We start from the raw sequence: 27,822 nt of genomic DNA on the forward strand, positions 1-27,822 counted from the left end.
TTAGAGAGATTTAATTTTTCAAACCAGTCTTCAGCTCATGTATTTTCCTCATGCAACTCAGGAGGCAGACCTGTGCTTTTCTGTTTCTAAGTAATCAATCTGCCAAACTTATTTCTTGTAACTGGCTTGAGTGGGATAAAGAAAGATGCCAAAGTGTATGAGCCTCAGGATCATCCCATTTAGCAACATGCCAAACTAGACCAAGGATTTTTTAAAAGGACATTTTCTTGACAAATGTATATTTGGAATGGATGGTTATATAGGCCAAAAAGGAAGAAGAGATGAAGCTGTTAGAAGGATAGTTTTATTTCCCCCTACAGGTACAAACTGAGTGTAAAGTACAATAATCAAGCATTTTAAAGACACATAATTCCACTGTAACTCATCCTTATCACAAGGACTAAAATAATTTGCTGTACAACTTAAATCCCTGCCAAGGATTTAAGATAGTCAAATTTTTTTGCCAATTTAAGATTCTAATGGTGAGAGATTTGTTTTAAAATTACATATGGAACTGAAATGCTATTTTCTGCTATCCTATTTGCCCATATACAGATATATACATATAGCAGTTACGTAAATTTAGGGCTTATCATAAATGACAATGTTAGCAATTTAGTTGTTAGAAATAGCAGTCTTAGGTATATTTAAAAGAGGTACTTGAATTCTTTGCTAACCCTTCCCCCTGTCATGATGCAATGCCTAATTATTATTTTGGATGAATTTATAGTAGGTTACTTATATTGACATTTTGAAATAGCCATTAAAAGGTAGCCTTTTTCAGAAACTACACACAAAAACCTTATGGACTGTGAACAGTTCATTAAGGAGTCATTTAGTGTTAATGGTTTTTTTTTTTTTGCTAGTATTCATGCAGCATGGAATTTGAATGTTAGTGACATTAAACTCAAAATGGATGTAGTTTTGTACCATTATTCTTAGGCATATTATTTTTCAGTTACACGATTACCTCTATAAAAATTATGTATTTGCTATTCAGAATCCTTTTTAAGATTTCAGCTTTTGTCCCATTTACACTTAGACGTTTGTTGAATTTTTTACTCCTACCCAAGAACCATGCCAGGATCCTGTCTAACATCAATGAGTTTTATACAGCATTCTAAGCAAAGCTCAGTAGAGAATGAAGAGTGTTCAACATTCCAGAATGGAAAATAAGTAGTCTCATACAGATGCTGTGCAAAGTCTCAACCAGCCATAGCACATCCAAAACACATCAATGTATCTAGATGAATACAAAAATTTAATTTCACATCTTTAACATGAATCATAAATACAGATGCATACATAAGAGGGAATATAATTTATAATACTAAACAGAAATCACTGAATACTAAGCCAGTGCATTTGCACACAATACACTTATGATGCACAAAATAAAATAAGCCAGAGTAAAGTGGCTTCAGGTTTCCTTAGGAGGCCATATAGAAATATGAACATTCCAACTTGATCCAAGTAGTTTTACCGATTTCAATTTGTTAACTTGATTTAAAAACAACTAAGTTTAAATATTACAGAGACAATAGCAATTCTGAATATAGCAACTTCAGTCCTTCACTCATCCACAACTGACATACAGGACAAGCAGCACAAGTGTAACTGTGAGACCAGCTTAAGAAGTCTGGCATTGGACACCACCTCTAGGGTGGTGCTCATCATCTTCATATGCTTCACCATTGTAATGCTGTCTTCTTTCCTGAGATGGGTCAAAGTCTACCAACTCTACTTGATCCATGTCTTCGGTTTCTTCCACTTCTTGCCTTGGCGGTAGCAGTTTTTCCAACAGACATAGCTTATCTGAGCAAAGGAAACCACTTTCTGGAAATATCACCTGAAAATTAGAAAAAAATATGAATGCTTCTCATAAATATACTTTTAAATATGAAATAAGTGTCTGAATGTTAACATAAAAGATACATTTGCTTGATTTGTATAACTAACACCAATTATTTAAGAAATCAGCATTATAAGGCAGCATTGCCTAAAATAGATTTAAGAAATTTTCCATGATATATTTAATTAGTAATTCAATCGTCACTTACCTTAAATTCAATTATAAGACGACCCCTTTCATATGGCCTACGGTAGATTGGCATTCCTTCATTTAGTACACACTTAATATCACCATGTTTGACAATCTGACCTAGAAATTAAAGAGATATAACTTATGTTTAACAAAGTTTATATAAAATTAAAGTTGCTCAAGCAGAAACTTATCCTGACAGCAAACTAAAGACATGTGAACAAGGCATCCACAGTGGGTAGTAACCTGATTCTGGGAAAAGATCCAAGTGCTAGAAATGTTTTGTAACTGAATCCAAACATGGCATATTCCTAAAGTGCACTATCATGATAAAAAAGGTTTTCCAAGATACATTTAGAAGATTTCTAATTCATCAGTTACAAATGATTGTGCCATTCCTGTCAATCCAAGACAACAGGAGTTTGATAAAAGCTATTTAATTACAGTACTAATTTAAGAGTTATAGTTGCTTAAGATCTTTACAGCATTTCACTTGGATTCTTCAAAAGGGTAACATTTATTTTATGATGGGTTCCAATTAATAGTGACTCCAGTATAATTGCAAACTTTTAACAGACTAATAGTAGGGAGCAGTTGTCAGTTAAAGTAGAATGTTCATTTAACTGAAGAGGAAGTTTATAGATCATAAAAAGATAAATAAGACTATACACATAAAGTAATATGGACAGATTTACATCCAAAGTCTATTAAACAATGGTCTTTTAAATTTAAACTTATTGTACCAAAGTTTGTTTTTCAGAGCAATGCAGACTTACCAGGATGAGAAGTAATTATTATAGTTCGATTATCCAGCATTGCAATTGGTTTTTGAAAGCCACAGAGTGCTTCCACTAATTGTATATCCATAGACATGACCAGGTCTTCACCTCGCCTGCAGAAAAAGTTATATGCTTTAGAATTGCAGGGCTCTAACCATATTGTATAGGATATCAATTCCAAAAAGACAAGTAAAAAAACTAAATACCGTGTTTCCCCAAAAATAAGACCTTGTCTTTTTGAACCCTGAAATAAGCGCTTGGCTTTATTGCCATGCGCTCAACAGCCTGATTGGGCTTATTATCAGGGGATGACTTATTTTGGGGGAAACGGTACTTAAAATGGTAAATTGTTAGTGAAATAAGACTATTCTGGCACCAGATCTGATTATATGGGAAAATAAAAAAAAAAATAAGGTTTTACCTTAATATCTGATGTTTAAATATTATGCTATATATATAATATAGCAGACCAGTGATCCCCAGCATGACACCACAGGGTGCCATAGAACACACAGACATCTAGGGTGGGGATTCTCACTATAATATTTATTGAAAAATAAAATATTTTTGCTGTAGGCGAATACTTTTAGGAGGAAGGGAATTTCTGTTTGTTCCCAAAAATCCCACAAAGATAAGCATGATAGCAGGCAACATCAAATACTTAACCAGCACAACACATAGCATTCTGATAAACTGGCCCTCTGTAACTTTCCCATGGCAGCCATTTTGTGAATAGGCAATTTTCCCCATCCAACAGCCACAGGGCTCCTATCATGTTTTCAAAAATTCTGTTCAAAAAGGATGAGGACCCCCATAATAGATCAAGGAATATCTTGAAACTCAATGACATTCCATGTTTAATTATCTAAGTAAAAGTTAAAGAGAAAAAAAAAAGAGCCACAATTTCATGGGAAAAAACTAAACTGATTTTCCTTGCTACTGTACAGTAATCAAATATATACTATTTACATCTATACATAAGAAATTGTTTCAGCATTTAAACTAGAGAAAAGATGACTTTCAAGCCTTAAAATCAATGTAACATTTTACTTAACATCCGAAGGTTAATTGAGAAGGAAAACCATTTTAAAACCAGTTTAATTACCTTGAATCATTAGACCAAACAAACTTCTTAAAATTGAGAGTATATTATACACTTTCCTAAACAAAGAACCAGGAGTTGGCAATTAAAAACTGTTGTGCCAGGCTTCATACCTTGACATAACTAGTGAAGGGCTACAGAACTATGACAGAATCAGTCAGTCATCTGTACAATTGCATATTAATATGCATTTATAAAGGTAGTAGGTGTCTATATATTAGTTACAATGTAGTGATTTACACTTGTTTAGTAGGTTAGAAATCACTGGAAAAGTTGTAAGGTATTGCAGAAATAATTAATCTTGTAGAAAGAAAGTTAAGAGAAACTGCGTGCAATTGTTACCCTGACCATCCTATTCTGACTACAAAATTTAAAACCTGCTCCAATTAGTGTCTTCTAAAAATAAACCCTAATGTCTGGCAACCTATGTTCCCAAGCTGTTATACATACTACCGAAATGTGTTTTCCATAGTATTATTAAAACTTGCCTTGTAAACACAGAATGATCCTTTTGATCCAAGACAATGATAATGTCTCCTGGCTCCAATCCTGGTTCTTGATCACCTTCACCATGGAAAGTTATTTTCTGACCATCTTTCATTCCTATTTCAAAAGGAACAGATTAGGCTAAAAATCTACACAATATATTTCAAATTATTGTTCTAATAAATTTAGCATTCTTCACTCTGCAAATAATTTGGTAAAACATAAGTAGAAGCATGAAACAGGAACAGAAAGCATATCCCTTAACAGCTAGTGAAAAGCCAGCTGGTCTCAAGAGTTATCCCTAATTTTCTTTTGCCAAAATTTCTAGTTCTTATTATGGAATGTACAGATGACCTGTTTGAATTTTTTAGATATTTTGAAATTGAACTGTTGATGTACACTAGTTGTAATAATTTAATTTGAACATGTTTTAGTAGTTTTCCTTTTGTTTTTACTTATTTCAGCCCTTAGTCAAAATTATTTTTATCCAAATACTATAGTTTTCCAGAGCCATCTGATGTCAAGTGTTCAAGCAGTCATTATGTCACCGATACAGCATCTCTCAATTCTTATTGGGAGCCATTAAACAGCAATTCATACAAAAATTATGGAAGTTGTACTATCTTATGAAAGCACCATCTCTTGACAGAAGTATTGAGGTTTAATGCCTAGAACAGTGATGGCTAACCTTTCTGCCATCGAGTGCCAAAAGCGGGGGGAGCGCGGGCATGTGCCCACACCCATAATTCTATGTGCCCCGCCCCTTGCGCATGCGTATGACCCCCCCCGCGCTCCCCACGCTTTTGGTACCCAGTGGCACGGTGGGCCAGGTAGGTCAGTTTTTCGCCCTCCCCAGGCTACAGAGGCTTTCTAGGAGCCTGGGGAGGGCGAAAACAGCCTCCCCCCCCGGGAGGCCAGAAACGGCCCATTTCCCAACTTTCAGTGGGCCCGGAAGGCCCGAAAATCAGCTGGCTGGCACATGCATGCACGCTGGAACTGAGTTAGGGCAATGCTTGCGTGCCCACAGATATGGCTCCACATGCCACCTGTGGCACACGTGCCATAGGTTCGCCATCACGGGCCTAGAAATTCAGGTAGTGGGAGAACTATATTTTATAGAACTGTGATGGTGAACCTATGGCATGCAGAGCCCTCTCTGTGGGCACGCCCGTCACCACCTGGTCTTTGGGTTTTCGACACTCTGGCGCATGCACGCATTCCAGTCTGGGCACTCAGTGCCAAAAAGGTTCACCATCACTGCTATAGAACTATATTCTTTATCAAACAGGGTATCTGAAGAAAAATTAGTGAAAAACACAGATCTCATGGCAGACAACCCAGATGTAATTTATCATCCCTTTCTAAATTAATATGTAAATCTTTTCTAGGACTTTTAATATCCCACAACTCCTAATTTCTCCTTTAGTATACCTTTATCAATGTGGACTTCCAGAATTTTCTTTTCTCTAACAATTTTCCTTCCATTGCAGCTTTTACACCTGTCCTTGGGGCTGATGCGCTCCCCATGGCCTTGGCAGTCCATGCACACAGACTGGATTTGCTGAACCATTCCGGGTCCTATCTGATGAATTCTTATTTGCATGCCTGTTCCTCTGCAATTAAGGCAGCATTCTACTGCACCCTTCTTGCCCCCTCGGCCTAGAAAACATATAAAAAAAATTAAGATTAAACAGACTCCATTTTTTCACATTAAAATTTCTCCTAAGCGTCTATAAAATTAATGTTTTAGCATACCTTCACATTTGTCACAAATCACATTTTTCTGCAGAGCAAGTTTCCGGGTTGCTCCATTGTACAAGTCTTCTAAAGTTACTGATAACTGATGAACAACATTTTTACCTGAAATGAAAAGCATGTTATTAAGAATTAATTCAGTTCCTAGCTGAGAACTTTTTGAGAAAAAAAACCACATTTATTGTAATGGAAATTAAACTAGGCTGGATCCAATGGGGCATTTCTAAGTAAAGAGTTACAAAGGCCATTTCATGTGCAGTTTAAACCATGTTGAAAACATTTGGACTAATTGTATAATTTATACAGCTAATATTAACAGCAATAACAGCAAACAGACTTTGAGGTAATGTTCAAATGTTCAAATAATGCTAATAGATCCTTTAGTGGACAGCTCCCAAAGCAATCATTACAAAGAATCAAATGAATTGTTTTACATTAAATAAAAATTCTGAAATTAAAAGATATCATTACCCGTTCACCTTGAAACCACATCATCACCTTTATCTTTATAATGTCTGCAGGGAACCACCCCTTTTTTTAACTAATAAAAAATTAACCACTAAAATTTCCGTTAGATGAAAGAAAGTTGTGCATTACCTCTCCTCTCTCTTTGCATTCTTCCACCTCCTCCAAAGAACATATCAAATATATCCATTGGTGATCCAAAACTGCTTCCACTACCACCTTCTTTTATTGCTTGTTCACCACCTTTATCGTACAACTCTCTTTTTTTGGAATCAGACAGGACTTCATAGGCTTGGGAAATTTGTTTGAACTACAACATTTTAAAAAAAATCAAAAGGCTTAGTCTATGTAATTGTCACCAAATGATATTTATTATTTATATCATGATCAGCTCTACTACATTTACATACTATTATTAGTAACATACAATAATTACAGATGACTGGTCCACTTTATGGATTTGAATTTTCTCATTTTATTGAAAAGGAAGGAGTTTTTTAAAATGTTTTATTTCAGCAGAAGAATTCAAATCTAAATTTTAATCTTCCTAATTGTAAATCTTTAAGTCCTGGTGCACTGAATGATTGCTGAGTTTTTTTTTATATAGTGATAAAGTGATTTGTTACTCTTTTCTGCTGAATATTTTTCTTGCATATCCAAGTCTAGTTCACTGATTCAACGCTGCTTTAGCTTTTTCAAAATCAGCTAACAATGACTAGCTGCTGCCACAAGAGCTAGGCTGCAAGCTTTCCAAAGGGCAGTGATTGTAAAACAGACTGGGAAGTAAAAAAAACCTATGCTGATTTGCATGTGGATATGTCCACATAAGTCACCAGGAGTCAAGCTCATCATGAAAACTTTTACGGAAGATCACACTTGGAATGACACGAAGAGAAAATTTTATGTAAGCTTTTCAAATCTTCTCAAAAAGACACTTTACTGTAAAAACCAAGTTGCATTTTCAATAAGAGACGTCTGCAGAACAAGAGACAAGAATGTTCAAGGGCAAGCAACAGTCAAGCAAAACAGAACATGAAAACATTGAACACCTGAAGAAATATTATGTCCTGAAGATAAGTATGCATATGGGTTCAACAACCAGAATCCAACACATTCACACCAAGAGGTAAAATGAAATGGGTACAGAATACCTGCCACATACCGGTACCTAATTAGCAGAAAGTGGGAGGAGGAAGATTTAAAAAACGTATGTACTCACCTTTTCACCTTCATTAGGATTCTTATCTGGGTGATACTTCAATGCTAACTTCCTATAAGCCTTTTTCAACTCCTCCTGAGAGGCATTAGGTTTTACCCCAAGCACATCGTAGTATGTCGTCTCCTTCACCATGATGCAACAGTACCTGCATGGGAACATGGTGGGGAAGAGAATAGTAAAACAGCTGTTGAGACTCTCCCACACTTTCCTATTTCCCTTCCCTTATACCTCTTTTACCCTCAACAGAAACAATCTTCCCCCATATTTCATCCACTTCCCCGCAGCCTAAATGGCTATACAAACAAGTACTAAATCTGACACAGAAACACCTTTTCTTGTTCCTCCCGCTTGACTCGGCCACCTTCGCTTAAATTGCCTGAATAAGGTCCCGCTCCTTCAGTCGCACACCTGCCTGTTTCTGAGCAGATGAAGGTCACTCACCTGAAAAAGGGCTTACTCTCCCCTCCCCCCCCCGGACCCCAGGCCCTCCCCCCCCCCGCTTCTCCCCTACAGAACACCCAGAAAGGATGCTTCTTCATGGTCACCCTTCCTCGTCTCACGGACAATGGGCGCCAACCCCCTCCTGCCCCGTTCCCAAAAGGCTTTCTCGCAGGCTTCTCCCCAGTTTCCCTCACCGACCACCACCACCCCTTCCGCCCTCGTGCCTCCTTCACCCACCTCGTATCGGTTCCCCCCCCCTCCCCTCAAGTGCACGGTTTCGGCTCGCGCACCGCGCCCGCCTCGGCTTTCCAGGCGCGCGGACGAAGCTGCCCAGGCGGTCGTTCCTCGCGCGACGAGGATGGGAGAAAGGAGGAGTGGGGGGCTCTGTGGGGGGGGGGAGAAAGGAAGGCGCGGCCAACGGCTTCCCTTTGTCTTCCACCCACCTCGCGCTTTCGGCCGAAAAAAAAGCAGCCTGACGTCTTCCCGGTAAGTGTACCCGCTCCTGCCGCCGAGTGCCACCTTCGCCTGCCTCTTTCTCTCCCACAGACAAAACGACCGCGACTTTTCTGGAAAGTTCCGAGCCGGTCTCAGGCTAGGCAGCATCCGGGGAGTTTTCTTTTTTTCAAGGAAGCCCCACCCAATACCGGAAACACCGCCTTCTCTGCTGGTACCATCGATGGCCGGCATTCGTCGGCTTTCCAGAAGCCATGACGAAAAACGAGGCCGTCTTCCAATCATTTGTCGAGGGATTATATCACCGCCGGGAACTACAAGTCCCGTCATGCCAAGATAGGCAACGTGCTCGGCCCTCCGCCATTTTTCGACGCGGCTCAACAACGGCAAACTACAAGGGCCAGAATGCAAAGCGGCAGGGGTGGGCGCATTCGACCTTTCGAAGTCCTGTAGAACTGAGCGGTTCTGCGCAGCTACAGAGAATCTGAGGCCAAGTTTAGGGCAACCCGAATCCTCGTGTGAGAAATGTGTTAAAAGCAAACGAAAATATAGTATCACGCTCTTTAACACTGCGTCGAAAAAGCTTATTTATTTATTAAATTCATATTCCCCACCGTCCCACTAATAAGGTGACTCTGGGTGGCTTAGAAATAGTGTAAATTAATAAATAAATAAAAGAAGCAAAGAAAAAAAACAAATCTAATGCATTTTTTTCTATTTGATGTAAAAAGTCTGTAAAGGATTTCCAGTCAACCATAAATACAGATACTGTTTTTTGCTCTAATAAAAGAACTTAAATTAGCCATCTTTGCAAGTTCCATTGTTTTCACCAACTAGTCTATCATTGTGGGTTGTGTTGAACCTTTCTTCTTTTGGTCTTATAATAGTCTCACTGCAGTTATCGTATATAAGAAGTTGCATGACTTTTTTCTTATTTGGCCCTTAGTCATCCCAAAAGTCTCTGGTTTCATTGTAATTTAAATCTTCTGGATTAATGTATTTGCATCCAAAACTCATTGGGATTTTTAAAACATGTATTAATATAAATGTTCACTGTTTTAGGATATTTAGCTCTACAAATTTCCTTGAATAGGAAACTTTCACATTATGTAAAACAATATTCGTGGTTTAGGATGGGGCATTTAAATTTGTTCCATATTTGTACATATGTGTCTTTTTCATCAGTTCTTTAAATAGTTGCTTCTTAATTTTAGAAGCAGCAGGGACATCTCCAAAATAGAATTTTATTGGCCAAGTGTGATTGGACATACAAGGAATTCGTCTTGGTGCATATGCTCTCAGTGTACATAAAAGATACGCTCGTCAAGAATCATATAAAAATTGAAATCCTACATCCACCTATATATAGTTCCATTAAATTTTGAATTCTGGTATTAATATTCAGCATAGGATTTTTAAAAAAATAAATAAATTGGCTGCATTTCATTTTTGTGTCACTAAAAGGCATCCTGGTGGGCCTCTCCAAGTAGCTTCTTCCTTTTCTGCTATAAGTAACATCCAGCCCAATAAAAAGTTGGAGAATTGAAGAGCTCGCTAAATATTTGGTGAGATTTTGAGTGGCCTTAATATCAGTACTAACTGGTAATGTTTTTTGTTTTAATGGATCGGCATAGCCTTTTTTATTGGTTAAATAAATAAGAAAATCCGAGCACGAATCCTCGTAAACACACAACTCACGACCAAACGTTTTTTTCTCTCCGCTTCACTGCGGGAAAGAAAGGTCGAGAAACTGGCTGGGTATTTACTTCCTTCCTCTTAGGGGGTGGGAATAAGGAATCAGAAACTGGAATTTGATTGGGCTCGAAGCGGTCCAGAGGGAGGCTATTGGCTAGGAAGTGTAGAGAGGTGCAGAGATGGCAACGTGGAGGTGAGTGGAAATGCGAGGGAGTTGTGTTGATGAAAGGAGGCGGTTCCCCTGAGAAGCTTCTGGTATATTTTGGGTGGGTGGGTGTGAATAACCCACCGAAAATTGTTGGAAGGGACGAAATCGGATGGGGTACATGGGTCTTTAGATGGCCTTTTAAAAAATCGAGCACAAAATTATACTGTGAGATGGCGCAAGAGAGATTGTCTGGAAGAAATGTTTCTGTTATAACATTTTCCTCGGAGGAGCTCGTATATTTCATACAGTCATTGAGTCTCAGGAGCCAGATTCCAGCTGCCCTAATGCTTAATTGATTGTGCCAGGTGCTTGTGTTGTTTCAGTCGCAGTCCTTTGCATGCTGAAGTTATTTAATTGGATTTTAAATAAACATGCATTAGATCTGGATGTTGGTTATGTGAATCATAGCCTGGATAAAATACTGTGCAGAGCCAAACTTTGGATCCATATATCCATGAACAATTGCTTTCCAACATAGTCCTGATCTTTGCAATATCATGATGGGGAAAAAAAGGAAGTGAACCGGTTCCCTTTCTCTTGTACAGTAGTTTCTGTATCCTGAAAAGTGCTGCCGGATACATAATCCATTCAAAACCATCTTCTGAAGGAAACTGGGAATTTGAAGAAAAACAGTAATGAAACTGCACCCTTTTCTTGGTTTCTCTGTTACAGGGGTAGTAAGAAGTACAAACTAAATAGTTCTTTTATGGAGTAAAAGGAAGGGCAGTGAATTTTCTGTTTGTAATTGTTCAAAATCTAAGGTTTTGCAAACTTTCTCCAAACAAATTCAGAATTGTTTTCTGGATTTTTTATGAAACAAAATACAGTTAGCTCTATTTTTTTTAAAATTTAGAAATTAAATAAGCAGTCTCTTAGAGTATTCTAGATGTTAAAAATAGGATGCTTTCCCTTGTTTTGCTCTGCAAAAATAATTCATTTCCTTGGATTCTACCATAGAGACGCTCAAGAACAGCTCCAATTAAAGAAAACCTTCATTTCATAAGCACAATGCTTTCAGCTAATTCACCCATCGTTACTTAATGTTGCCCTTTGGCCAATGGTAAAAGGTTTAGCACTGTACTCCATCAACTGAAAATATCTGATGTTCTAGAATACTTATTCCAAATAAGCAAATTCTGTTTTTTTCTCCTGGAAGAAGGAAAAAGCTATGCCAAGTATGAATTGGTGGTTTTGGTCTATATTAATTTATAAATTGTTAGTTAAATTTGTTAGTTAAAAAGTATTGACAGACTAAAAAATGACACTTTATAAATGTACTGTAAAGTTTTAGAGTGAATGAAATTATTCTGTGGCTCATATTAAAGTATAGTTTTTTAAAATGACATGTCACAGAACAATTCCTTTAATTGGAATGCATTCATAGTTAATGAATGTATTGTAAGTTTAATATATATAAATGTGTTATATAAATACAATTATAAAGGTAGCATAATGTAAATTGTTTAATTGGTTATTTTCTCAAATCTATGCATTTTATAACAATAAAAAAATAAATGAAAATCTATTTGGCATTTCAGCATTTTGGATAATAAGCTATTCAAAGTCTTGTAAATTTTTGTGCTCTTCCCTTTGTAGATTTTATCTATCAAATAGATAAAAACCTCTAGTGAATGTTCTGGAATAAAATACTTTTATAGCACCTGTAGATCATTCTCCCTAGCTGAACCTTATTTGATAAAACTGAGTATTTCTCTTTTTTTTCTTCCCCTCCCTGAGCACAATGCGTGTATGCTGGCTAGTGAGCAAAGATAGAAGCTGTCAGCGAATTAAACTACCACATTTAGAAATGGTGGTGATAGGGCGTGGGCCTGACACGGAGATAACAGACAAGAAGTGTTCACGAAAACAAGGTAAATTGAAGATTAAGGTAGCAGCCTTAAATATGCTAGGGGGTAAAACTTAGTAAACTCAATAGTTTTTACTTTATTTCATTTTTGCCTCTTTTTTTAATTATGCCTAATGGCATAAATATCTGGTGCCAGATAAAGGGTCAAAGTAGGTGGCATGATGAGTAATAACTATGAAGCTAAGAGGTTGAGCTAGGAAAACTGGTTTGAATTTAATTCCTACTCTCAAGGATGGCTATTTTCATTTTCTCAGGTTATTTTTATTAATTAGATTTTATTATGGCCATCTACTCCAAAAGACTCTAGAAATAAACTACATAGGAAAGCAGTAAAAATAGGTGTCTCTAATAGGATTACAAGATAATATATGTGACATATTTTGAATCAACATTTATAACTCAGTAATGTTTTGTTGTACAGATAGTCCTCATTTAATGACCACAATTGTCACCTTGGTTGTTAAACCAAGGGTTGCTAAGTGAAACTGCAACCGTGCTCACTTCAGCTTTTCTTTGCTTTACAGACATGGTAAATGTGAGGGCTGGTTGCAAAGTTACTTATTGTTAATGCTAACATTTAATGCTAAATGAGAACTACCTGTACTTCCCAACATTTTATGGATGGAAGTAAGGTTATGCTTTTATATTTGCAGTTTGCCAGTTGGTGGGTAGAAGTAGCTATAGAAGATGGAGAAATATAAGAAAGTTTAATAGAATTTTTAAATCCTGCAATGAATCTGCTCTTGTTAGAAAATAATAGCGATTCAGGAAAACTGAGCCACATATGCTGCTTAGATAGTCCTGGAATGGACTGAATGAGTAGTACCCTGACATTTTCTGTCCATGTCTAGAACACTGATGTACAGTGTGGTGTGTGGCAGGGTGGATTTGATTTAAATCGAGTTGATTTAAATCACAATTTAAATCATGATTTAAATCATTAGTAAAAAGGCTTGATTTAAATCAACTCGATTTAAATCATAATTTTTAAAGAGCAACTGTCATCTCTGCTACTCCTTTGACCCACTGTTCAGTCACCAATAGTCCCAATGTTGCAGAATATACAGCCTCATGCTACATAACTAAGCTCCATTTCATGCTGAATAAACTAAATTATTTATGTATCTTAAATAGAAAACTATCTTACGATAGATTTTTACCCCAAAAGTTTTTTATTAAAATAAATTCGATAAAAATCAAAAAAATCCGATTTAAATCAAAAAAATCCGATTTAAATCAAAAAAATCTGATTTTTATCCACCCTGGTGTGTGGGCATATAGACAGCTTTAGTGCAAATGTGTATAACTTTATGAAAAAGAAAAAAAATAGATTTTTTCCTTGAGTATAGCTACTGAAATACGGAGACTAATTAGAATAGGGAGATAGTATGAAACTGAAGTAAAGTATTATTAAACTATTATACCATATAATTGTAGCAATAATTTTAATCCACAAGATGATAGCTCACAATTTTCTGGCTGCATTTATTTCCAAACAGACAAAAGAAATGAGAATAAATCAGTTGTCTCCTAGCGCCTACTGTTTAATTTAAATTGCATCACTGTTAAAGCATTTGCTTTTCTGAAATGACCCCTTTTCTCTCCCTTCCCTAGCACTTCCATAAAATTCATAGCCTAATATCATTCTTTGTCACTTTTTTTTCAGTACAACTAAAAGCAGATTACAACAAAGGGTATGTCAAGGTTAAACAGGTATGCTTTTTCCTTCCATACAGCATTATGGAATAAATTATTAAAACAAAAAAAGAAGTAAAACGTAGGTAAATACATCATTAAAAATATATACAACAAGTGCTGGAAAAATAAGTGAAAAAATACATCAGAAAAAATTTAAAGTATGCCATTGCAACAGTAAATAGTGACAATTCTATATATAATTATTTGATGCAAACATGCGTGTGTCTGTGTGTGTATATTATACATACATACATATATATATTACATAGATATATATACATATAGTATTTCTAATACACTTCTAAAACTACCATACTTTTTAAACCAACTGTATATTATATAAATGAATCCCGTATTTCATTGTACTTACTCGTACAAAGTCTATATCTTTATGTCACCTGCCCATAAGTGGCAAGTATAATCAGGTCTTCAAACCATTGAGTAAATGGGGCCATTTATCATTCCAATGCTACAACATCAGTCTTTTAGCTATAGTAAAGGCATGGAGAATCCATTTACATGTCCAGTTGCCAAATTCTATATACTAAATAAGTAATAAAATATTATCCTCTGAAAATTTTAACTTTTGTCGCATTGCCACATTTATATGATCTACTACTTTCTTCCAAAACAGAGTATAGGACATTGTTAAAAACATGTTTACAAGAAGAATTGTCTTTATATGTTCAACAAAATGCTGTTCTCAGTCTCCTCCTGTTTAAGCAATATAAGAACCTCTGATTCTTTATTCGGATCGTCTCCTAGCATCTGCATATCAAATTGATTTATTGATTACAAATATATAGAAAAATTAATAGCAAGATTTTTTAGTTTTAAAGGATTAACCAGCCATTCTAGTAATCTCAGAAGCTGAAAATCCTAATCCAAACAATGATGTTAACAACTATTTTACCTGTAAATATTACCACTGAGTTACATCTAATAGATATTATTAATCTGTTAGCACAGCGTGTGTGAAAAATTCATCTTCATCATCTGTTAATTGGTTCAAAAGTTAATATCCCTGCTTTCATCCAATTTTTCCATATCACTAGCTTTTTCCCGATTTTTAATGTTGAGTTTCACCATGAGGTCAATTTAGAATGAGAAAAAGGACTGAATCTATTCCATTCCACAGCTTTCTAACTGAAATAATTGTTTCCAGCGATAATAGAGTTCTATGTATTTAAATCATAATACTGCCCCACCAAAAGTAATTGCAAACTTCTATACAGGTAGTCCTCAATTTACAGCCATTTATTCAAGTGGCTGCAAAGTTATGGCAAGAATGAACAAAGGGATTTAACAACTAAAGTTACAGCCATTGTGCCCCACAGTCATGTGATCAAAATTTGGGTCCATCAAATACTTAATGACTGTAAGGGCACCTCAACTCCCTTCACCCACCTACCTATTCCCATTTATAACCTTTTAGCCTCTGCCACAATACTCTGCCACTCCCACTGACCTTTGGTGTTTTCCTGCACCCACTGCTGAGCAGGCATGCCCTTTGGAAAGGGGTTGGGTCTTGTTTGTTTTTTTTGTTCTTCAGATGAAGCTCAACCCAGCCCAGCTCAGAATCCAGGGTAGACATGCCTGGTTAGACATGCCTGGTTAGCAGTGGGAAGAAGAAGACTCCAAAGGTTAACTGGGTGGCAGCAGAGTGCCAGGGCAATCAGTATGCAGGGTGGCAAGACTGGGCCTGGGCTGTGACAGTTTGGACTGGGCTGAGGTGGCTGCGATTCTCCAGGGCATGGCAAACAGCCCCAGAGCCATGCAATCCTAGGACTGCATGCTGCCCCACAAAGCTGGGTGCAGAAAAGTGAAAAGAGTGGAGGAGGGAAGGATAGATAGGTAGGTGGGGGAGTTGGAGACTGTCCCTTATCTTACTGAGATGTGGGACTGGGAGTGACCAACCTGGGGTGGCTTGAACTGGGCTGCGTATTTGTTTAATGACCTATGGTTCTTGATTAACATGTCCAGTTGCCAAATTCCATACACTAGGTAAGTAATAAGATAATATTATTGTCTGAAAATTTTTACTTTTGTCGAATAGTCACATTTATATGGTCCACTACTTTCTCCCAAAACACAGTGTAGCAAACAGGTGTCAAACGCGCACCATCACCAGGACTGGTGGGATTGTGGTCACTAAGCGATACAGTCATGTGACATCTTGCTTTATGATTGCATTGTTTAGCAGAAAATTTCAGTCCTAACTATAGTCATAAATTGAGTCCTACCTTATAAGAATAATTGCTATGAATCATTACACCTTATGCTAAGCTATGATTAAGAAAGGCTTATTGAATCAGTATATTCACTGAGTTTATAAAACATGATATACTATAAAATGTATTTTACAAACCATTAGTGGTTAGGTTTGCATGTTAAATCCAAGGAATTAAAATGATTGGGTGGTTTTAATAATAATCCACAATGTGCAAACCATAGTGACTGGGTTTATAAACCATGCTGAGCCCAAACAAAACAATCCTCAATTTGTCTTACTGCAAAGCAGCTTTATTAGGAAGAGGATTCTATGTACTCTACACCTCTTCAAATTTTATTTGCTTTTGGACTTCAGTACCACATCAGATACAAACAAAATCCATCCTTCAAGTTTTAAAAAATGGGAGTGGTAAGTGACTTTCTGTGCTAAGTTTTGAGGAAATTGTACATTCCACATTTAAGTCAGATCCTAATGAGTTTGCTTGTCAAAATTCTTGACCAAATGACTCTGGGTTCTGCATAGGGGTCATGGCTTGATGTTTTGTAATAAAAGGCTTAGGAAATGCTTTATAAAACTACAGTTCCCAGAATTTTCCAAAGGGAAACCAGGGGAATATTCAGGCTAATTTGAACCCACACTATAACTGATCCCACAGACACAAAAGAATGAAAGCTTGGCTTCTTTTTTGCTTTTAAAAAAATAGGAACTCTCTAGCATGATTTCCCTTTTGCTCAGTTTGCTTTCCACCAAGATTAATAAAGCAAGAGAGTTATCTGCCTTCTCTAACTAAGGTTTATTTTTGTGGATTCACGAGAAACTTCCTTTGTTTACTTTTATTAACTTTGAACTTTATTGAACTTCATTCTTTTGGTACACCTGTTAAGATCCATTCCATTTGGTGGAAATCTATTACAGTACATTCCTCTGTCTTCTTTAATATATAACAGATTTCATGCACAATTATGTGAGACTTACTCCCAGGTTAATCAGTATGGGATAGTAATTCAGTCTGAAATAAACTGCTTTGTTCCTCTCAATTTGCAATGGATTGACAAATATTTCTTAATTCTTAAGTATTTTAGCGCATAAATCCGGATTAAAGGATTTTTAACCTAGAGCTATCTAGCTGGTCTTGGTAGGAACATTACATAAAACATAACATTTTGCAAAAACAAAAGTATAGTTTATGGTATTGCACCTTGACTTTCTCACTTTTGTTTCCTTAGTTAAGAATTAAGAATTAAAATATGAATAATTATAGGAACCAGCCTTTTTTCAATCCACTTGTCGGTTCTCATGACACACACCTATATCACAAGATTTTCACTATTTGATTATATATACATAATTTGAGGAAACTGGTGATAACTTGGGGATGGTAGATGCTTTAAAGCCAAAAAAAAAAGCCACCACCATTTTAATACAGCTTTTCTTGCATTATTTAACTTCATATTAGTATTGTATAAAATTCACTTTTCTATGGAGCTGTCTCCAGTCTGCCATCTTCCCCTGGAAATGAGATTTTAATTATTCAATACAGTGTTCCCCAACCTTTGTGGCACCAGGGATCAGTTTTGGAAGAAAAATTGTCTTCCATGGACAGGAGGGACATGGTTTCATGTACAACCTGGATCCCACACATGTGTAGATAAAACTTTGGTCATTCGCCCACCACTTGTATGGCCCAGTCCCTAATAGGCCATGGACGGTACTGGTTCATGGTCCTGGGGTCAGGGATCCCTGATTTAATAAGTTATCACAATCAGGGATTCTGACTTTCAGGGAGAGCAAATATTAACATGATGAGTAATTTTGCCTTTTTTTTTCAAGATAGGAGTCAATCCAACCAGTATTGATCTAGTGGATGTTGGCAAAAATCAAGAAACAAAACTGAAGCCAGGACAGATTCTCCATATTGTCAACAAATTGTATCCATACACTGTACAATTCTTGGAGGAAATGGGCACATGTGCTGGTCGGGAAAACAAGAAGCTTGCTGAAAAAAGTGAAAAAAGGCCACACAGTGAATCTGAGAACAAAAATGTGGAAAGCTTATCTGGAAAACAAATAAAAACAGATCAGGTGGAGTTGCAAAACTACAATTTGTACAACGAGGTGACAGATGGCAGTTCTGTTTCTTCACTTGAAAGCTCTTCTACCAAAATGGTGAGCCAAGAAATGAGAGCAATTGGTGTTGCAAAACTGAACACAGGAAGGTAGGCAAGGAGAGCCTTCGGCAGCGGTGAAATCCGGCCGGATCTATCTGGCTCGTGCGAGCCGGTAGGGCCGGTGGCGGGAGGCTCCACCCACCCGCTGGGACGTCATTATGTCCCATTTTTGACCCTCTGCGGATGTGCAGAAGAGGCGCGCATGCTCACATTTCCGAACTGGTAGCGAAGGTAAGTGCATTTCACCACTGGCCTTTGGTCTATTGGACCTCAACCAAGGCCTCTGCCCCCCCCCCCCTCGGAATCTCAACTTTTCTTCATTCTGACCAACACTGACAGGGCAAGCTAATGTATATAAACAGAGAATGAACCCCTCTCCCTGGTTTGGTAAAGCAAGCAAACAACTCTTCCAAGTTATTGCTTCTGCTTGTTATATGAGGACTGGGTTCTTAAGAGAATGCTCAATACCCCTGCTAATAATTGCCAGATTTTTTTTTTTTTGAGGGGAGCCATAACATTTGAATGAGAACAGACTGGAATAGCCCCCCTTTGATTGACACACAATCCCTGATACTGCCCTTCCCCAATTTATTCTAGGCCCCTTTAGAGGAAATTATGAGAACATACTAGGGCTGCAGGCAGAAGGAAACTAAAAAGCCATTCCATCATTAAGAGAGGTTAATTCAAGACTCATAATTATCTAGGGAGCAGAAAAAAGTACTGAGAATGCTTTTGGAGCTTAGAGTGTGCGAGTGACTAGCATTTTGAACTAGGTCACCACCTGGGGGCAGGCACTATCTGAATTGCTCTTAGTTTTGAGTAAGGTACATTCTGTCTATTGAGTTATATTTGTTTCTCTTGGGAGAAGTCTCAAAGTGATAAGTGTTTTAGCATTATGTATACTCGGAAAAGTATTTAAGTGCCTCTTAAAATTATTTTAGCTATTCAGAAGCACAATTAAATTGAATTTAAGATTGCAATCTGAAGCCTGGTTACTTAAATAGTAGGAAGTCTTTACTACTGGACTCAAGATACATTTTGTAGTTTCTGTCTGTCTGTCTGTCTGTCTGTCTGTTTATCTATCTATCTATCTATCTATCTATCTATCTATCTATCTATCTATCTCAATATATTTAGATTCTTCTGTTTGTCCTTTAGGAATGTATGCCATACTGGGCTCAAGGTCTGAAGGTTTCTATGCTAAACCCAGACATGCAGGTAAGGTTTTCATGTTGCTTTGCTTCAAGACTGATAAGCATGAGAATATTAACATCATTGTTAATTCTGTTGCATTTTCTTCCCTATCTCTTAGGTTTACAAGGATGAGCAAGTTGTAGTTATAAAAGATAAATATCCCAAAGCTCGCTATCACTGGTTAGTGCTGCCCTGGAAATCCATTTCCACTTTATTTGCAGTAACTCATGAGCATCTTGAACTGTTGGAACATATGCACAAGGTTGGAGAAATGATAATCCAGCAGTGCCTGGAGAAAGACAGCCTGCACTTCAGACTAGGCTACCATGCCATTCCCAGCATGAGGTAAGGCAGAATTAAGGTGCTAACCTTTCAAACATTCATTAGTAGAAATGCTGCCTTCTGGCCTATATCTTTTGTTAGTAAAAATGCTGTTTTAACATTGCTGCAATGCTATCAATCCTAGTTATCATTTTTGCTTGATTTTCTTAGCCAGCTACATCTTCATGTCATTAGCCAAGACTTTGATTCTAAGTGGTTTAAAACCAAGAAGCATTGGAATTCTTTCACAACCAATTACTTCTTGGATTCTACAGGTAATAACATAGGCTCTTTTAATTTCTATGCCCATTTAGACTTGGGTTTCTTCCTATAACTTAAGATCAAAGTAATTGAATAGCTACTGCCCTGTTAGTTTAATAAAGTTCCTGCACCAGTCCCATAGAAAGCAAGTGGACAGGTAAAGCACATCTAGTTTTAGCAGTAAAAGAATTGAGGCAAGGGAGGTTTTTCCCTGCAAAAGGTTCTCCCAGTATGAGAGAAAAGGGCCATGGAAAGTAAAAACATGGGAGAATTCCGCTTCCCTCTCTTCTTGTAAGGAAAGGTATCTTCCCTATATATATTTGAAAAGCTGAGACACAGTTAAACAAGTATGGCCGCTGCCCAGTTTGACTGGCTTGTAAGATTCTTTCAGAGCAAATTTTTGGACAACTCATTCATACCAAACATTTTTTTGATGTTTGCTCCAGAAACACAGCCATTCTCTGGATGCTAATTTTGGCATTAATATAAAGAACCTTGAGATTATGAGCTTGCCGATATTGCCAAAATGTCATGAATTCTCTCCTCCCAGTTTCTAAGGTTTGTTCTAAGTGAGAAAAATACTGGTAGCTAAAACCATTCATATGGGGTTTGGAGTGGGATGGATATGGCTGAAGCTATAATCCTAGATCTATTATGCCAGCGGCCCTGAACCTTTTGGGCACCAGGGACTGGTTCTGTAGAGAGGTTTTTCCGTGGACTGGAAGGGGCATGGTTTCGTGTGCTGCCTGTATCCCATGGATGGGGCATTGCTTGTTCACACTGCCTGGTTTTTGGCATGCTGGGTAAAGCCCATCCATGGGATACAGGCAGCACCCAAAACCACGCCCTCTTCAGTCCATGGAAAAATATTGGTAGCTAAAACCATTCTTACGAGGTTTGGAGTGGGATGGATACGGTCTGTCGATTGGGGACCTCTAAATTATGCCTCTCTTCTTTTTCTCTTCAGATGTGATAGCAGTGATAAAAAAGAAAGGAAAAGTAACTGTGGATAAGAATGCTCTCCTACTTCTAACACTGCCTCTGAAGTGCCACATGTGCGAAAAGCAACTGCCAACTATCCCTCAGTTAAAAGAACACCTTAAAGAACATTGGCCAAAATGACGTGTGGACTAGTTTTATTTATGCACCTTCCTGAGTATTGGGTAAATTCAGTTCCAATGTTCATATGCAAATATTAATGCTATTGCCTTATGAAGTGTACCAAAACATTGTCTACCTTAATGTGACCAATGGTATTGTGGAGGAAAGTGTTATGGATAGAAGGCAATGTGGAAATGTAAAAGGTTTGTACAATGATGATGTACGTGTGCTTTTGCAGTGCAACCCTCACTCAAGACATCTCTTTGCCCTTCCTGCTAAAGAATTTGTTATAACTAATTGGCCAACTAAAGTGAGCCCTGCTGTTGAATGAATCTTTTTGTTATGTGGTAATTATGTGTTTTAACTTTGACGTGACGGAAGGTAACTTTGCGCTCACATTTGGGATACTATTCTATATTTCAAGCTGAACCTTGGCATTCATTTTCAAAACTGGCATGGGTAAAAGGTGAAAAACCTAAAATGTACTATAGTAAGATTTGACTTGTAGCCTGAGATATCAGGATAATGTTCCATCCTGTGCTGGAGGCATTTCTCTGCTTTCCCAATTTGACTTTCAGCTTTATATACTGTTTCTAAAGGGACTGCTGTGGATGTTGCAGGCATTATGATGTGAAATCTGAGATCTTATTTAAAAAAAAGAAAAGAATATCACTTGAACTCCTGTGTTTATTTCATTAAGCGTATGTATCTACAATGCAAAGCAATGCCTATTAAATTCTACTTCCTGCCTACATCCTGCATTTTTTTAAATGATCTCAAGATAGTGGAGATACTATTTCTCTTCCACATGCACTTCCCATAATAGCGTCACAGTGCCATTAAGTAGCACAGGCTGAAAGGATCTAAGAGACCACTTCATCCAGCTAAATAAGAGGGTTTTTTTTTAAAGGCCAGTTTAAATCAATTATCTGTTGATTGCAATCCTGTGTGAAGCGATCTGACAATCTCCCTAAACTCAATTGAGTTTATTTCTGAGCAGGCATAAATGAGATCACACATTTAGGTATAATTCTGGAATTCATGCTTCTATTAAATTCTGGGACACCAGTCCAAGAAAATATTTGACTTCATGAGCAAAACACCAAAATATTGAGATATTTCCATGGAGGCAAGCAAAACATATTTAAATAGCATTAAAAATAAACAGAATATTGAAATGGATCCAACAATTCACCCTTTGAACAACATCAACAAACTAGTTGGAATAGCTCTTAACCTTAGCAGATTGATCTCCCAGCAATTCCACAACCTCATTGTTATCGTAGAAGCTTTTGTGAAACCCAGTTGAAAGTAAATCGAAACTACCTATTGTGTAAGGCAGGGTGTCAGCCCTTCGAGGTGGGACTTCACAAGCAGGTGAGCTAGAGATGAAGATTGTAGAACCCCACCACCCACTTGCCATTTTTTTTTTGTGCCTCACCTCTTCCAAATGACCATCTATTAACACCTAATGTTGGGACAGCTCTTCCAGATTCTTTGGTGTGCCTTGTTTCACCAATTCATCTCAGCTCATCAGCAAGTCCTTCTCAAAATTGATTAATCAGAGCGAAAACATTCCACCCAATATCTCTGGTAAATAATTGAAAATTTGATGTGGGTGCAAAAAATGTTGATCTGTTTTTAGCTTTTAACTCTCTTGATTACCTGTTGCTTTCTTAGCATAATCATCAAAAGAAGCTCTAAATCTTTGTGTGAAATTCTGGTATTTGTCTAATACTGGACCATTGCTTTCGATAATGGGCATATCCCATTTGGCTGTCTCTTTCAGAAAACTCAGAACAAAAGTAATCTCGATAAGATCTATAGGATGTTCTGTCATCCAACTTCAGTATAAACCATCTCAATGTGAAGCTGTAAAAGTTAGAATTGACTCTTGAGTGTTTCCAAAACATTTGTGGCAAGCTCCCATGTCACTGCTGGTTGAGGTGCCAGCCACTGTGCCATTGGTTGAGGCAAGTCTTATTGCAAATGCTGTGCTAGGTGCATCATGGAATTTTGCTTTGTAAATCCACTTGGTATTACAATAATGCTGCAGCAAAATGCTTAGCAGATGGTTGGATGAAGATCGGATGACCTCTCTTTAATCAAAGACAAGAGTCTGCTTCTCCTAATAGGAGAGATGTCAGTTCTTCAATGTAGGCCAGGGCAGGCAGGAAACAGATTTTGCAAGATATACAGTACTGGATTTGTAATCTACATTATAGTAGAATTTTGGAAACCTAACAGCATTTTCCCTTCCTCTACCAAAGCAAGCCCGTTTAAATTTCTTTCTAGAGTTGTCTTCTTTCCTTGACTTAAATTGTATTTGGCTAATTGCTACATTCCTTTTCCAAGATCATATATGTGCTTTGGTATGCTAGACTTGTGTAATTACTGAACCACAAATTTGAAATCATGTTTAGAACATTGTGAATGTAGGCATGGTTTGGTATATTGTACAAATGTAACCTAAATAATCCTCTTTCTGGATCTTAAGTGTAGGTAAAATTAAATGTAGACAGCCTGCCCTTGAGAACAATCTTCTCCAAACTAATGTGTTGGAAGTACTGCTCAAAGAATTCCCATTATGATGTCACAGTGCTTACTGTTGGTATCATCAGGACTCTACATCATGTCCATTCCTGCCATTTGAAATGGTGGTCAGTACATGGAGAGTAGGCATATATGAGCATCAGGAAATAAAATGTCAAGCAGAGGAAGTGCAAGTTCTGGCTCTCTGCCATCAAAGAAAGGACCAGCAGTCAAGCCTAGTACCAAATTTAGAGAAGAGGGAGAGACAACTCCAAGGAGAATAGTAAAGGAGACAAGGGCTGTTGTCATAGACATTGGTACCGGCTCCTGCAAATGTGGTTTTGCTGGAGAACAAAAGCCAAGCCATGTGATTTCATCTACTGTAGGCAAGCATATCCAGGAGACAGCAAAAACTGGAGATAACAGGAAGGAAACTTTTGTTGGAAGAGAACTTCAGGAAGCTACAGTACCCTTAAAACTTGTCAATCCTTTAAGACATGGAATAATAGTGGACTGGGATTCTGTTCAAGATATATGGGAATATCTTTTCCTTAGGGAGATGAGGATTCGACCTGAAGAGCATGCTGTCCTAGTATCAGATCCTCCTCTAAGCCCTACTACCAACAGAGAAAAATATGCAGAAATGCTCTTTGAAACATTTTGCACTCCTGCTATGCACATTGCTTATCAGTCAAGATTGTCTATGTATTCCTATGGAAAGACCTCAGGTCTTGTTGTGGAGAGCGGTCATGGTGTCTCCTATGTAGTTCCCATTTACGAAGGATACACCATGCCAAGCATTACCGAAAGAGTAGACTATGCTGGATCTGATGTCACTCAGTACCTAATGAAATTAATAAATGAGAATATAAAATTGTTCACAGAGAAAGACTGGAATATCTTAGAGGATATCAAAGAGAACCATTGTTTCACTTCGCTGGATTATCAACATGATGCAGCCACAGCTCCCAGGAAACATGAGATTGAATATCAGCTTCCTGACGGGCAAGTTATCATTATTGGCAAAGAGAGATTCTTATGTGCTGAAATGCTCTTTAAGCCATCCTTGATAAACTCGCAGCAATTGGGACTTCCTCTCCTGACAATGACTTCCCTCAACAAGTGTGATGTCGCCCTCAAAAAGAACCTGATGGGCAACATCTTGTTATGTGGGGGCTGCACCACACTAAAGGGCTTTGCTGACCGCTTCCAGAGAGAGCTGATTAGAATGTGCCCAAATGATAATCCCATTTCATCAGCTTCTCCAGAAAGGAAAACATCTGTCTGGACCGGAGGCTCCATTCTTGCATCTCTCAAGGCTTTCCAGCAGCTTTGGGTTCATAGAAGAGAATATGAAGAAAAGGGTCCTTTTTACATCTACCGGAAATGTTTCTAAATCCCAATCATGAATCCCTTTGCCTAGGAGAACGGAATGAAGTTTGGTTGAAGAAAAGGACACACTTTCCCTGCTACCCATGTAATATCAATCTGAATGTTATATGATCTGGATGACATTCTGTTCTCTGTGTATTAAAAGCTCCTTGTTGTAACAGCAAAATATAGCATTCCCTTTTTTTGGTGCGAGTAACGACAAAAATCAGAGAAGATGAGTGCATCAAGGAAAACCTTCCAATTAGATGATCTATGCTGAGAGCCAGCAACTGTACTTCATTCATTCATTCATTCATTCATTCATTCATCCATCCATCCATCCATCTCAGACTAAACTTCATTGAACTGAACAGGACTGTCTTGAATAAATTAGGTAGGATTGTATACTTACTGTATTCCTGAAAGTCAATGTCTATCTTACCAAAGAAAAATAAAAAGAAGAGTAGAACACCTTAAAATACCAAAATATCTCATGAATTCCAGTTGTGTTTTTGCAGAATTCTTAAGCCTTACCTGTTATGTAGCCGGTGCTAACCTTGCACCAGCCACATGCTTTCAACTATATCCCAGCAACGTTAGCAGCTCTGAGATTTCTTTTAAAAAAAAAAAAAAAAAAAGTCAGGTTTTCATTGGCAAACTTATGCAGGTTGGCCATGCATTAATCTGTAGAGGTTGCACAGAGTTATGAAATTGCAATCCACAGTTAATTGTAATATGCACCCTTTATTAAAAATATAAACAGGCATCGGTCAATATTCACACACAAACGTATCAGTTGATGTATCTGAGTCAGTCACTGGAAACTATTTCCAGAAAAGGACTCTGTACTCAGTGTTTCATCATGTAGCAAATCAAAGATGAGAGATTCAAAGAAAAAAGTTACAATAAAACTACTAACTCCTCCCCCTCTTCTTTCTCCTTTGTTCTCAGAAAAAGAATGTTCCATCAATATTCAATTCGTCAAAACAGGGCTTAATATATTAATAAAAATCTTGCTCAGTGGTACTGAGTGGTGTATCTTTTAAAAAAAATCCCTAAAAAATTAAAGTGCTACTGGTAGCCCTGCTTTAAAATCTCCAAGAACATTTCAGATATCAAACTGCGAAAAAAAAAGTTTGGAGAGTTCAAAGCAACATATTAAAAATAATTTACAATAGTAGAAGCTGACTGGTTACTATCTGGTTTTTAAAGGCAATGTTGAGAGAAAAAAGTGGAAGGAAGCCCATGATCAGACATATATAGGGGTAAGCTGAATTTACATTGCTTTGTGAGCCAATTCATCCTTCATTTAAGGATACATGATGAGAAACTACTTAAATGCAGGTGGCCTTCATTCAATAATCACTTGTTCAGTGGTACGGAACAAGAATTTATGACTGGTCCTCATGGTTATGGCCATCACAGCATCCTTGTGGTCACATGATTACAATTTGGGGGCTTAGCAAACAACTTGCAGTTATGACATTGCAGGGTGATCACCATTTGCAACATTTGCTGCCAGCTTCTGATTAGCAAAGTCAATGAGGAAACAATCGTTACAAATGACGATCACATGACTATGGGCTGTTGTGACAATGCAGGATTCTCCTAATGATGGCGACTGGGACTGCTAGAACTGCTGTTGTTAAGTTAGCATGATCACATGATATCATGCCCTGTGACCGCATCACTTAGTGATAGAGTTCCTGTCCCAATTGTTGGTAAGCGAGGACTACCTGTACGATAGTTATGGAACTGAGTTTATTGGAGCAGAGTAAGCTTCCACTGGGTGTTTTTGTTGAGTTTGGGAGCAATAAAGATCTCTGGATCTGAGAGAAAGAAAAAGCAAGAGATAATCCTACAAATAAGATAAGCAAGCAAAAGTAACAGATATTACAGTACACTTTATGTAAACATTCTGACAAAAAAATTAACAAAACCTCCACTGTGACAATAATCCTATGCTTTGTCTCCTACTTGAAATCAATGAAGAATAAACTAAAATTTTATTCCTTTGCTACCTAAAACAAACTCAATTCTGAGCTTTCCTTCATGGTAACTACATCTAGGGAGTGGGTTCAAAACTCGAATGCTAGGCCCTGGGCAAAAAGCATAAGCAAGCAAGGAAGGGGTTTGCTCAATTTCTGAAGTTCACAATCTCCTTCCATGCTGCATAAAGTAATCTTTCTTGCAACTGGGAACCAAGTTTTATTTTTTGATCAGTTTTTGTCAGCTGAGAATTACAAAAGGCCAGAAGTATCAGCCCACAGGTGAGCAGTATTTGAAGAGCTGGTGATAATATTGTATTTGTATGCTGTCTAGAGTCACTGTTGTAAGGCTCAATAAATCATTTAAATAAATAAATTTGGTTTGCTATTCCATTTCACATTGTAAGTGGGCAAAAATCAACTTTTTTTCCCATGCTATGTTAT

General features: G+C 37.5%; 4 protein-coding genes across 6 annotated transcripts in view; 2 read left to right on the top strand and 2 right to left on the bottom strand.

The window, feature by feature from the left end:
* Nucleotides 1-316: 316 nt before the first annotated feature.
* DNAJA1 (DnaJ heat shock protein family (Hsp40) member A1) lies at nucleotides 317-8,891 on the bottom strand. The gene is made up of 9 exons (XM_070938484.1): nucleotides 8,732-8,891; nucleotides 7,848-7,992; nucleotides 6,761-6,938; nucleotides 6,164-6,268; nucleotides 5,840-6,067; nucleotides 4,411-4,525; nucleotides 2,818-2,933; nucleotides 2,061-2,161; nucleotides 317-1,849 (listed from the first exon to the last, which is right to left on the bottom strand). Exons 2-9 carry the CDS (start codon nucleotides 7,977-7,979, stop codon nucleotides 1,631-1,633), a joined length of 1,194 nt encoding a protein of 397 aa, XP_070794585.1. The 5' UTR covers nucleotides 7,980-7,992; nucleotides 8,732-8,891; the 3' UTR covers nucleotides 317-1,630.
* Nucleotides 8,892-10,581: 1,690 nt separating this feature from the next.
* APTX (aprataxin) lies at nucleotides 10,582-22,239 on the top strand. Of its 3 annotated transcripts, none has more exons than XM_070938485.1 (8): nucleotides 10,582-10,629; nucleotides 12,382-12,515; nucleotides 14,178-14,224; nucleotides 18,273-18,608; nucleotides 19,769-19,828; nucleotides 19,923-20,149; nucleotides 20,297-20,400; nucleotides 21,354-22,239. In XM_070938485.1, the coding sequence occupies exons 1-8, from the start codon at nucleotides 10,616-10,618 to the stop codon at nucleotides 21,506-21,508; spliced, it is 1,077 nt and encodes a 358-aa protein (XP_070794586.1). In that variant the 5' UTR covers nucleotides 10,582-10,615; the 3' UTR covers nucleotides 21,509-22,239. The 3 variants fall into 3 exon arrangements, with proteins under 3 accessions (XP_070794586.1, XP_070794588.1, XP_070794587.1); XM_070938487.1 differs by lacking the exon at nucleotides 10,582-10,629 and adding an exon at nucleotides 10,674-11,276; XM_070938486.1 differs by lacking the exon at nucleotides 10,582-10,629 and adding an exon at nucleotides 11,455-11,819.
* Nucleotides 22,240-24,033: 1,794 nt separating this feature from the next.
* ACTL7A (actin like 7A) lies at nucleotides 24,034-26,120 on the top strand. The gene has a single exon (XM_070938489.1). It carries the CDS (start codon nucleotides 24,192-24,194, stop codon nucleotides 25,413-25,415), a length of 1,224 nt encoding a protein of 407 aa, XP_070794590.1. The 5' UTR covers nucleotides 24,034-24,191; the 3' UTR covers nucleotides 25,416-26,120.
* ELP1 (elongator acetyltransferase complex subunit 1) overlaps nucleotides 26,119-27,822 on the bottom strand; it is a 45,842-nt gene continuing 44,138 nt past the window's right edge. The window contains exon 37 of the mRNA XM_070938488.1: nucleotides 26,119-27,219. Within this exon, the coding sequence (XP_070794589.1) occupies nucleotides 27,152-27,219 (68 nt within the window). The 3' untranslated portion in view covers nucleotides 26,119-27,151. The remainder of the gene's footprint in view (nucleotides 27,220-27,822) is intronic.

The sequence above is a fragment of the Pituophis catenifer genome, unplaced genomic scaffold (genome assembly GCF_029215685.1).
Source record: "Pituophis catenifer annectens isolate HBS135680 unplaced genomic scaffold, rPitCat1.0.hap2 SCAF_2, whole genome shotgun sequence".
NCBI lineage: Eukaryota > Metazoa > Chordata > Lepidosauria > Squamata > Colubridae > Pituophis > Pituophis catenifer.